Source organism: Poecilia reticulata, linkage group LG3, assembly GCF_000633615.1.
Source record: "Poecilia reticulata strain Guanapo linkage group LG3, Guppy_female_1.0+MT, whole genome shotgun sequence".
NCBI classification, from domain to species: Eukaryota; Metazoa; Chordata; class Actinopteri; order Cyprinodontiformes; family Poeciliidae; genus Poecilia; species Poecilia reticulata.
Window position 1 is genome coordinate 4,615,549 of NC_024333.1, and position 12,876 is coordinate 4,628,424.

Below are 12,876 nucleotides of genomic sequence, written 5' to 3' on the forward strand. Positions count from 1 at the left end.
CGTTCTCTCAGTCTCTGATACTCTTTGTCTGTTGCTAATAAGACTGATCGATCAGCCATTGTTATGGAAATCCTCACTGCGCCGCGGATTCCGCGTGGTGGTTTTTTTCCTGCTCAAAACACAGCGCCGCTGCGCGCCCGTTTCGGATGTTAACAACCCACGTTCATTCTTCAGGTAATTCCTTATATACAGAACAGAAACCACCAAGCTAAAAACTAATTACGAAGTGAATGCTACCAGTCGAAATTTGCATTAATTTCGCGATCTCACTGCTTTTGCAGCTGCTCCGTTCGCGCCGCTACTCCTTTCCGCTTCTCGGTTCCGCTTTTCTTTCACGGTTACTTGCGCAACTTTACTTCGTTTCTCAGCAACAAAATACAGCCCATCGTTATTTATTGAAGATTTTACATGTCCAAAAACACAGGAATCTAATGTTTTGTTTCGTTTTGTACGTTTGGAAGCTCATTCCCTCTCACATAACCGGAAAAGCCGGGGAATGGCGGCTCTTTTGACATTTCTCTGACAATCGGAAAAATATGGTTTATTAATTTTAGCATAATTCCGGTTATACTTGGCCTATTAACACAATTTAAAAACTGGTGTGTAGTTTATAATGTGCACTTTAAGCTCAAGTTGAAAGTGAGACTGAGGGAGGCGGAATCTTGCTGCTACGCCGTAACAAACTAGACGTTAAAAAGAGCTATAAGGCTATGGACCCCTATGGTTTAACGGATCGATACTCGCGGATGAAAAATCGATCCTTTCCGAGGGCGGAAAATATCGATACATATCGCCGAATCGATTTATTTATACAGCCCTAGTCTGAACCTGTTTTTTTATCCCACAGGCATTTTTGCCCCTCCTGTGTGGAAAGTAGATACGTTCTTCATGCCAACAGTGGGATGTATGGACACAAGTGCAAATAGAGAAGGTGACAGATAATCTAGCGTTACCTTTTCATTTCAATTCTCTTCAGTTTAACTATCTAATTTAGGTAGTTGCTAATGAAAAATCTCTCCATAGCTGTATTTAATTTGCTAAGATTAAACATGACCACATTCCACTAAGGTTATCATGCCATGTAATGTGATAATCCACGGAACTGCGTTCTATTTAATTATAAAAATTGCACAAGCAATTTACATTGACATGTGTCCAAAGCGCGGCTCAGGTGCCATTTGTGGCCCTTGGATTGATTCCGTGATGGTGTATTTGGTTTGTTATTACAAAAGACTGTATTTAAATTATGGACATATATGGAGATTACCTTACAGGAGTTCATGTGTGCCCATTGATTGTAGAATAAAAGTAAAAAAAAAAGAATATTTATAGAATGATTCACTTTCCCAATATTTATTTAACAATATTTAGTAAAAATCTGTGTTTGATATTAAAGATTTTGTTTTCCATAAATCCAAATGCTATTCACCATGATTTCTTCTCTAAAGCCAATGAAATGGGGAAACACATTTTACTAGAATTTGACAGTCATATGCTCTGATCATTGAAAACCTTTTTTTTTGTTTGTTTCCAATTCTCTCCCTTTCCTCCATGTCTCTCACCTATTACTGTGTCCTTCCCTTCCTTTTGTAGCTCAGTAACCCTCCGTCTTCCCTCTCTGCCCTCTTAGGCATCTGGACTCCAGCAGGAAAAGCAGGGATTTGTCAGCAGAATTCTGAATGGCACGGTCCGCTTTGGCAAGCTTCAAGAGGAACTCAAAGTAAGCCTGTTTCCTTTTCTGTTTCTTTCCTTTGTCCCATTCTTTGCTGAAAGTCGGAAGTGAGATTTTACTCACTTCAGGGCGGCTGTGGTTGACTTTTAGGATTGGAGATGTAAGATTTAAGACAGATCTAAATGCAAACAAGAAAGTAAAGTTTCCTGAGGCTGCACTGATACGTGCCCGACAGCTGAATCTGGGTGCCTAGAGTTCATATTTGTGGAGCTTCATATTTGGTCCAGCAGGTGTCTTAAGTTATCAAAATGAAGGCCATTTTCTTGTTGATTCTGCTCAATAGAATCGTCATGTGTAGTTAATATTGATCAGCCCACTCTACCTCGATCAATGTCATTTACTGTTAACTTCTACTATTCTGAAAAACTACATTGGTGCACACTGATTTCCTTCAGCTCTTTGTCTCGCAAGAGTGAACACTGGCAGCATTTTCACTGAAAGAAGCAAAACCAACATCAGTACAATTATTTTTGAGAAACTGCACCACTGACAATGATGTTTATGAACATAAAGCTGCAAGCGGCTGCTACACCGCAAAAATACAAAATCCTACCAAGAACTTCTGGTCTAGTTTGTAGTGTAAGTATCTCACTTGAACACTTGAAATAAGAGAAAACTAATTTGCAAGTAGCTTTTTAGCTAGAAACAGGAGCTTGTTTTAAGTTAATTATTCCTTAATCTTGACGAAAAAGTGCTATTTCCACTGACAGATTATTTCACTTACAATATTTTAAAAATGTCATGTTACAAGTGAACTAATCTGCCAGTGGAACTAGTTCTTTAAAAAAAATCAATATTAAATAATTGTTGATGTAAAGCAAGCCCCTGTATCCCACAAAATGACTTGAAACCGCTATTAGTGTAGTAACTGGCACTATGTCAAAGGGAATTATGGAACTTGTCACGCAGGTGTTTCTTGTTGCGCAGCATTTTCACTCACCAGCTGTTAATTCGCCATTTTTTAATCTGTAGAAGAATCTGAAGAGTGACGATGCACATCAGCAGTCACAGTTAACTGTTAAGTAATGCAGTTCCAGCACAGCCCAGCACACTGGTGTCACGTGATCAAAAGAATGTGACTTGATTGGATAAAAGCCACTCGATCAGATCGAGTGGTGATGGCGCAGGTGACTTTTTGCTGCCGAATTTAAAGTAAAAAACAAATGCGCAGGATAAAAAGTCAGCATTATGAATTCAGTGTCTTAAAAAACCAGATTCTATTGAGACTTTTTACTAATGAGCGAAGCAAAGCTGCAGTCTGAGAATCGCGGCAATGTCTGGATTTGGCTCCCTCGTCTGAACTAATGAGTGAACAGATGGTGGCAGCAGCTGGATGAATTCGGAAGTGTTCAGGGACATTCTCTCAGGTCAAATCAGCTCCTCTAATCGCAGCAAGCAGACATTCTACAACAAATGCTTTCTGTTCAAGCAAAGCTCTTATCTTCGGCTGTTCCAAGCTCCGAGGGCGTTTTGGTTGCTGAAAGAGAGACTGAAGACGCGTATAAATCTCAGCTGAACGCAGATGATTTAAAGTATGTTAAATTTCCAGCACTTGTTTTTCAGTCTGCTGAATGTTCCTACACATATGTGAAGTTATATCTAGAGGAGGTACGGCATCACATTAATAGCATAATATTTAAATTAAAAGGGATTTTCACCTTTTTGCCACTTATGGTTTAATCTCAAGTGCACATCCTGTAGCAAAATACATAGATTTTTATTCTATTGTATACATATTTTGTCCCATGTATTGGTTCCCTTGGTCCAGACGATTCTAAAAAAATTTGACAAGCTAATCTTTTGTCACTTTTGCTAAATCTGGTAAGAAGAATTTTGTTAATAGTAACACAGATTGAGAGAACTTCTGATCTGTAGCTACGCTGCATTCAGGATATAAAAGCAATTGATATAGAGGGCTGTTCCTGTTAGCCTCAATATGCTAGGAGCCATATTTATCCTTTCGCCACATACACTGATGGATGGTGAAGGAAGTAAAATCTTCAAAGCAGTGCAGTGGTTGTTAGGGAGTGATGCCAGCAAAAAGCCTTTTCTGTCTTACCATAATACATTTCATTTATTTATTTTTTATTTTACCAGGATAAAATTCTACTTATTCAAGGGATTCCTGACAGCAACAAATACATCAGATTTACAAATGTAGCCATTCATAGTTTGCTAAACTCTACTAAGATTTTCACTAGAATTAATTACTCTTGTCCACCATACACCAAACACCAAACTCTCTCCTCAGCCACATTCTCCAGAAACAAATGATTATACAGTATATCAGACATCACAGCTATGAATATTTCTCAGAAAAATCAGATAGAGTATTAACATACTCCAGCCACTGACCCCGGTATAAGCCCGTATATTCTATAAAGAGGAAGAAATGCTAATTTCTGCACTTTTCCCTTAACCTCTAGTCACCTCCTTCTATCCTCATGTTTCATCTCAGCTTGTGAGACTTCACAGAGTTCCCTCTCTGGTTATTTGACTTCACTGAGACTTTTCACGGTGATGACATTTTAAAGTCCAGTGGTTTTCAGAAAGGAAATAGAACGTCGTAAATCGATACTTCGTCGGTTGTGCAAGCCTCCCTTTTGTGAAGTGCCGAACCTCCTCGTCCTCAGTATGGAATTAATCGAAACTTGGCACTTAATGTTTCAGTTTTTGCCTTTGGCTTCCACTTTTTTCTCTCACACTGAAATACTGATAAAACTGTTCTCAGATATTCTTTGCTTGGTATCAACCTATTAGCTTCACACCAGCTCATGAATTGTGAGTTATTTGGTGCCATAAAGAGAAAGCAGATTGTGTCTAAATTATTCATGCGCGATTAATATTCATGCTGGTCCATCTCCTAGAAACACCTGAAAATCTTGCATATTTTATGGAGTCACAAGTTTGAATGACCCATGCAGTTCCTGACCCAGATTTAAATTTTTTTTTTAGAAAATCAAGAGTCCTTTGAATTTTTAATTTAACTTCTATGTTTTTAATTTAGTTAGCTCTGCCTTCTCTCAGTTCTCCTAGTACAGACTGCAGAAATACACCACTCAGTCAGAAACAACCAGGAGGAAGGTCTTAGCGCTGTCAATCACTCTCATGCTCACACTCTCCCCCTTGTTGGTGTGTTCACCACAGCATATCTTGACACAAATGCTAACACTTGTTAGCATGACCACCAATGATGGCGGATAAACGGTTTTCCTGGAATGGTAAATGGTTTCTCTGCCATTAGCACATTTAGCATCAGTGATCAACAGTGCTAGCAGCACAGGGAGGAGGTGAAGGAGATTGATCTTTTCACAGATTATCTGAATCATATTACACTGTCACGACATGATGACAGTTTTAACAAATTTGGAAAGAAAACATTTTATGTAAAAGTTACATACTGCAGCTTTAAGTAACGCATCTGAGTGAAACCCTGTATTTTAAAAATTCTTCTTCTTGGAAAGGTTTTTAAAAGGCGCTAACAATTAGCTCTTCCCTCATCTTGATGTCCTGACGACTCTGTTAGCTTTAACAGCTAACAGACCTGCAAAATTCACAATTATTTAACAATTAATCCAACGGACTAAATATATTATTACGATTCAGAGTGAAAATTCATGACTCTTGAAATATTGTATCCTCCAAGTCTTCCTGTGTGATTGTGAGAGTTATCTCTAGTATAATAATAATTGAGATTTAATTTGTTATTCTCATTTAGTTGTCAGACTGCATGAACAACATAGCTGGCTTGGTAGTAAAATACCTACAATTACAAGACAACCGGTCTGTTTTTTTTCTTCTTCACGTTTTGCTCCCTAAAAATATTTTTTATTGATTTTTGAAGTATGACGTGAGTGTGCTGGTGTCTCTTCATGCCTGATTTAATGGAGTGTGGCTGATCCACTCATGATGGTAATTTTGGTTCTTGTTTGCATTCAGTCTGATTGATGTGCGAAGCAGTAGGTAGAGTCAAAGACACATGCTTTATATAGAAAATAATTCTCCGTTTATTTCATCTTCTTATGGCAACTGTATGTAATCGTGTGGTATTAAGCAAACAGTGTACAAACCAGGGGAAACTTTGGAGAGGGCATTGACACAGGCAGAAAAGTGTGATTTAAAGAGGTGAAGAACATTTAAGAAAGAGAAACTTTAGGCTTTGGAGTTCAGATGGTTGTTACTGTGAGAACATCAACATGGTCAAATTTGAAGCTGTTTTGTGGCAGTCAAACCGAAACATAAATGAATTTCCAGAATTTTTATTAGACAGAAAACCTTTCTGAAAACACATCCTAAATGGCTGCATTTGCTCTCCGATGACAAATAGTTTAAAATTGCAAACTTATTACTGGAATTTTATCATTAAATGCATAAAGCAAGCCATTCCACAGCCCTCAGTTATCAACATACACAAAAGAAGTTAAATTGACTCTGGCTATGTAAAAGCCTGAAGGATGGAGTTTGTCAAATTATTTGGCACAGTCTTGGCTCTGAACACACAAACGCTTTGTGTGTCTATGAAACCCATACAATTCAAACCACCTTGTTTGTGAACAGCAGTGCAGCTCACATATTATAATTATTATTAGAAAGTTAAACAGTTTTTAGCTTTCTCTGAGGTGCTGCTGGAAATATCAAACTTTTCTGCATCAGTTCACAATCTCTTGCATACAAATTTGACACAAGAACAATAACAAAAAAATAGATGGAGTTATTAAAAAAAACATCTTTTGGAAAATCATTCAATCCTAAACATACAAATTTTAACTCCAGACAGAACTGATTGGAAAGTATATAATTTACATTAAACAAACTTATAGCTTATGTAGTCTTATCATAACTGTATCCAAACCTTAGAACTAGAAATGCACTGATATGAAAATTTGGGCCAATATCAATATCTGATATTGAAATTCCTGTTATGGCAATCACCGATATTATAGATGTTTTCTTTAACCTTTATGAGATGACCACCATGATATTGCGTCTCAGCTTCAGTTAAACAAAATGACTAACATTGGCCAGTACCATTGTTGAAGCAGATATAGCAGAACCATCGGGGGTTGGAATATACCAATCATTTATATCATTTATACAAGATAAGTTTGGAAAATTAAACTTTTTCTGGTTGTGCTGCAGGGGAGTTACCGCATATGTAACTCCCCTTTTTCCACAGGATTTGATTTCCTCTACAAGTCTTCCTTATCTCACTTTGCTGCGTAATAAGTAAATATGTTCTCTAATTTCAATGTTTGTTTCGTAAAAGGACTCATACTTCTTAAAGTTTTTTCACATTTTTCCAAGTTACAAAAACAAACCACAATGTACTTCATTTGCATTTCATGTTATATAGACCAACACCAAGTTGACCATGTTTGTGCAGTGGAAGGAAAAAATACATGCTTATCAAAATCTTTTTCAAAACTTTTTCTATTCTCCCCCTCTGGCAATGCTTGTTGTTGGAATTTAAGCTACAAGTGCTTTCCACATCAAGACATTTAATATTTTTGCATAATCTACTTTGCAAAATAGCTCAAGCTAAGTCAGATTAGACAGTGTGTGTCTGAGTCGATCATTTTAACAGATGGACATGCTTAAATTGATTCTATGATTGCAATTCTGACTGTAAGTTAAGTGTTCTCATCCTTCTAAAAGGTGAAACTGTGACCCAATCTCGAGTCTTTTGTGGCCTCTTAGTGGGTTTTCCTTTAGGATTACACTGCATTTACTGAAACGTCGTCCTCATATCAATCATTGAACAATTTGCTGGTACCAAATGAGGAAAGGCATCTCCACAGCATGATGTTTCATGTTTGGTTAGTTTTTCTTCACTCATGATGTTTTGCATAACGGCCAGAAAGTTTAATGTTTGTCTCAATGAGGAATATCCATCATGCCCTAATTTATCTTGGTATGTAACCTAAAATTACCCTAACATACAATGAAGTTTGCTGAAGCATGACAAAATGAGACAAACTCAGTTMCTATCAATATTTTCGCAATGTATGGTTATGTCATTTCCTCCTAAATCTGCTTGCGTGAAATATTGAGTGCTTGCTCTAAAAGGCTGTAAGACCAGCTCATAGTCACAACACGGAACAACTCAGGCACATAGACAGAGACGTACATCACAGGACTGTAGGTGTACTGCAGGCTCCAGTCGCAGAATGAGCTTGTCAGTGATTCTGTTCCTCTTGACCAAACTGATATCGAAGCAGTAGGCGTGAAGAAAGCAGAGCACATCACTAAAGATAGGTTTCTGTTTCTTTCTACGTGGTCCTTTATATGCATGAGGACAGCTGCGTGCTAGGAGTGCTGTTAAGCCCCATGAAGAGGATGATATCACCCTAGCTTTCTTACTCCTGGAGCTTACTTTATCCTTATCCCTCGGTCCACTGGTTTCCATACTCTCAGCCCCGGGCAAAGCAGTCACACATGCCCTGACACAGGCACTGACAAAACCCATACACTAGGCAAACTGTCAGACTCGATGGCACTAAGCTAACACATACGATTCCTAGAGTCACTCTCTGGATCACTAACAAATAGATTCCTAAGGGCAGCGAACCAAAGTATAAGAAACCAAGTAGCCACACCAGGATACGTGGGACGTGATTGCAGAGCTTCGAAAGCGCATCGTGATCAGTGGGTCCGTTGGAACCGATTGACACAGAGTCCAGGCTCTGGTCGGCGTAGATATCCGAGCTGCCGTTGTGGCTCGGAGAGCGCTGCAGGTCCCTCTGAACCTCCATGATGGTGATGACCAGGCAGTTTGAGGAGTCACGGGACGGGCTGGTGGAGGACAAACTCTTTGGCGTCAAGACCACCTCCCTCTTTTTGTCCAAACTGCAGAACTTTTCTCGCGTTGTCAGGTGGGACATGATGTTGACGTCATCAGGCAGGGCGGAGACCTGGTACTCAGTGATTTCAGTTTGGTGTCGGCAGAAGGGGCATGGGACGCAGCCCGCTCCGTCGGTGACGTCCAGAATCTTAACGAGGCATCGGGAGCACACCCGATGTAGGCAGTCCAGGATCTTAGGCTTCCTGTTGTTGGCATTGTAGCGCTGATAGCAGATTTTACACTCTAATTCCTCTAGGGGAGGACAGGCCGTCTCTGCTGAAGTAGCCGGAGGACTGCTCATCTTCAAGTCATGTTCTGGGGACACATATGGGAACAGATTGAAAAGAGGGTGTTAGATTTAGAAATGGTTATGTTTAGCTGAAAGGGGGAGTCAGCGAGACGTAGGGGAACAGACAGAAGCAAGAGGATGTTTTAGTTCTCAGCGTGAAAAGGTCAGGGGTTTGCCATCTTCTCTGACTGTGTGTACCTGCTGGTGATGAATGATTTATGGCCTGGGAATTAGATCAGGGTGTCATCCCTGTGCCCTTTGTGGCAAAGCAAAACCCAGTAATGATATTGATCTGTGGGGAAAGGTGATAGAAGGTTTTACTTCTTTAACATTTTCTCTCAGTTCTTTTCTGGACTACAGAGTTGTAGCAGTTGTTAGGTCATAGAGGTTTTTGCTTTATTTCCACTACTTCTGCAAATGAATTTTGCCTTCATTTGAATATAAACAGTTTGAATATAGTTTATATATTCAATATAAACTATCACTATTCAACCAAATAGCTGCTTTATTTTGGATTCATCCGTCTTTGCTAGATTGAAATTTGGATACAATTAGAAGCCAATTGGTTGTAGCTCTTTGAAGGACAACTAGTGCCCTATCATTTAAAGAGAGGTAAATCGTGATTCCATAGTAACAAAATGTTACTTGTTTTTAGTGATTCTAGATATGCTGTTTTCTTTTGAACAGCTTCCTTCAAGGTCCACTTATCAAGTTTTATGTAACAAGATGTAACAAGTTTTAAGGAACAAGATTCAACCTTTTATTAGATTATTAAGGCCTGGGCTCTTAAGACTGTTATTATGGCATTTTAATATGCCGATATGTAGTTTAATCTTTAGGGATGCTTTGTGCTTCAGCTGGTATCTATTGGCCTCCTTCCAGTACAAGAACCTGAAAGTAAAAGACTACTACCAATATTGTTAGTTTATAATTAACAATATTACGGTAGATAAGATATGATAACAAGCATGATAATAAAACTTACATGTTGTTTAATCTTTGGGCTCCTGGAAGACTACACTGTGTTTTGGTAAAAATGAGATGAAAAGCTACTCAGCAAGTTTTGCTCCTGCTGATAATGACTTTCCAGAATAATTGAAAGTGATCTCATATAAAATTCATTTTCCATTTGATTTGAAAAGATTTCAGTTTGGACACAAAACTTGTTACTTCAGTTCTGTCCTTTGAGTAGGTAAGAAAACAGTTCAAGTTTCACCTCCTACTAGCACTCAGATTATTGTATCCATTAATCTCAAAGTTGTATCCTTTGGACTAATAAACCCTTCTTTTTCTGATCTTTTAAAGCAAGAATAAAAAAGAAATTTAAGTGTGAGTGAGTGAGTCATTTGAGTGAGTCATGACATTATTTTTATATTCTGGTATCTTAACACAAGGCGTACTGCAAAATGAAGGACCAAAATGGCCAGATTTCTGTTTTTTTCACTGTTTTCACACTGTTTTATTGCTGCAGCGCTGGTCAAAGACCCTCTGATGGGTCAGGGCTAGCTTATACTCGGCCTTCGATGCGCTCACAGACAGCTGAAGACAACACTGACTTGTAGTTTCTGTGTGCAAACTAAGTGGCCTGGGGGAGGCCGCAGCTGTCGGGGACGTACTTTGTTTATAATCCTGCTACAGACGAAACTAACACACCACCCTCCTCACCCCAACACACACATTTCCTATCAATGCTCATCATTTCCAGTAGTAGCTGATTATTGGCCTGATTTATTGATGTATTATGAATATTTATGTCCGTTGTATGTATATATGTCTATAGAGTTTATTTTAGTTACCCATTAATCTTTTGATTACTGACGATTAAGCTGATAAAAAATGTGGCACGTTTTGCATTTTGCATTTAACCACTTCAGTCTTATTTATTATTTATTATTTATTAGAAATGCATTAAAACAGGGGTGTCAAACTCAATTTCACCGAGGGCCACTTCAGCATATTGGCCACCCTCAACGGGCCACATTGACAGTACAAATCTGGAGTGCCCAGGTGCAGTCCTCCAGACTGCAACTTTTAGATGCATCCCTGCTAAAACACACCCCAGACAAAAGGTTGACTTCCCTCATCATCAGCAACTCAGTTCTGTAGAGGCTTATAATGAGTCAATGATCCAGGTGTGATAGAGAAGGAATGCATCTAAAGTTGCAGATGGTAGCTCTGGAAAACTAGACTTGAGCAGCCCTAGCATAAATGTATGAAAATACAATGTTAAAAATAAATTAAACACCTCATATTGTTAAATAACGCTTTGGAGCGTCTGGTTAGGAAGCGCATTCAAAACCTTTGGTTAAAATGGCGCGTTATATTCAAGTCTCCATTACAGCCCAGAGAAAACTAAAGAGAATATAACGTTGTGTTAATCCATTTGAGGAGCCGGGAGTTTATCTTGAGGAAATAAATGACGACGCAGAAGTTAATTAGACTGTAACATGCGCAGTCCGCTGCTCAAACGCTGCGGAAGCGGCTCTGCCGCTGCGAAGAATTAAAAACTTCTGGAAGTAACTCATCCAGAAGATTTAACAAATGGAGCCTTCTGGGTGCATGTTACCCAGGAGAGCGGCGTTCTGGAGGAGCGCTGCAGACGTAACATCTGAACATCTGTACGTTTCGGAGATTCAAAACCACGCAAAAAAAGAAAAAGAAAAAATCCTGGTAAAAGCCCACACCGGACCGCGCAGGGTAAAACACTCACAGAGTTCAGTTGATCTGTTTGGATCAGACAGATCCAACTGACTGATGAATTAGCGCAGATTTTTCTGCAGATGGGAACCAGGAGGAAGTGCATTCAGACCCCAGCGGGTGAAGTGCTGGTAATTTAAGTGAAGTCGCTTAATTTAATTTATTAAAAGTTATTGGGGCCACAGTCAGTGACCCCAATAACCTTTTGTTTATTGGGGTCACTACGGAGAAAAATGAAGATGCATTTATCTGCTTAATTTGTGATGGGATCTGGATTCACAGCGAATATTAGCTAAACCGAATAAAATACGGCTGAATAGCCGATGTTAATATGATTGTAATTTCACGACTTCTTACAGGAACTCAAAAGAGAGAGCATGTGACCCCTGTCCTGGCCTCACTTCACTGGCTGCCTGTATATTTTAGGATTCATTTTAAAATTCTTATGTTTGTTTTTGAATTACTGCATAATCTTGCCCCGGCTTACCTCTCTGAGCTTCTTCATCCCTATACGTACCTTATCGGTCTCTCAGATTAGCAGATCAGCTGCTCTTGGAGGTACCAAGATCCAGAAGGAAGCTCAGAGGGGACAGGGCTTTCTCTGTCATTCGCCCTAAGTTATGGAGCGACTTGCCTTTGCAGGCCAGAGAGGCCCCTTCACTGTCCACATTTAAAGCTAGTCTTAAAACCCATCTATTTTACTTGGCTTTCAACACCAGCGGGATCTAGTTTTAAATTGTATGTTTTTATTTTTTTTTATTATGTTGTGTTTTAATGTACATCACTTTGTATCAGCTATGGTTGCTTTAAAGTGCTTTATAAATAAAGTTGGTTTATATTGGTTTGGATAAATATAGTACATGAACGATTTTTTTTATGTTGTCGGTCAAGATGACAGATAACAAAAAAAGTCTTGCGCGACCTGCCGCCCTGACACCAACTCACACACATCTTCATTCACAGTATTACTTGTAAATCAATTTTTCTTTTCTTGTACATTTTGATGTTAGCTTGTCGGTCTCGGTTTTATTCGCTGGTAAAATCAATAAGTAGCTTGAGGTGACTCTGCTGCTCTCTAGTGGCAAGAAGCCATAATGTTGGCTGGTAACAATCGGAATGCATTATGGGAGATGTAGTTTGTAGTCAATTCGTGCTCAAAACATTTCAAGTCAGTCATGGGCCTATAAAACGCTGGGGGGCCACATAAAATGACATGGCAGGCCACACGTGGCCCGCGGGCCTTGAGTTTGACACATGTGCATTAAAAGATGCAAATAAAACAGATAATTTAATTCATTTTTAAAATTGAAATATATA

At 39.0% G+C, this 12,876-nt stretch overlaps 2 protein-coding genes across 7 annotated transcripts in view; one reads left to right on the plus strand and one right to left on the minus strand.

Moving 5' to 3' along the window:
• cep89 (centrosomal protein 89) overlaps positions 1-12,876 on the plus strand; it is a 47,099-nt gene that overhangs the window by 12,983 nt on the left and 21,240 nt on the right. For 2 of the 5 annotated variants that reach the window (XM_017304171.1, XM_017304172.1), the window contains exon 16: positions 1,631-1,720. In XM_017304171.1, coding sequence (XP_017159660.1) covers positions 1,631-1,720 — 90 coding nt within the window. Of the gene's footprint in view, positions 1-847; positions 932-1,593; positions 1,721-12,876 lie in introns of those variants that run through there. The other 3 variants (XR_001776492.1, XR_001776493.1, XM_017304173.1) reach the window with 3 other exon arrangements.
• LOC103462211 (E3 ubiquitin-protein ligase RNF182) overlaps positions 5,976-12,876 on the minus strand; it is an 18,057-nt gene continuing 11,156 nt past the window's right edge. Inside the window, exons 1-2 of one of the 2 annotated variants that reach the window (XM_008404864.2) lie at positions 9,061-10,502; positions 5,976-8,888 (exon numbers count right to left, since the gene is read on the minus strand). In XM_008404864.2, coding sequence (XP_008403086.1) covers positions 8,143-8,874 — 732 coding nt within the window. In that variant the 5' untranslated portion in view covers positions 8,875-8,888; positions 9,061-10,502 and the 3' untranslated portion in view covers positions 5,976-8,142. Of the gene's footprint in view, positions 8,889-9,060; positions 10,503-12,876 lie in introns of those variants that run through there. The other variant, XM_008404863.2, reaches the window with a different exon arrangement.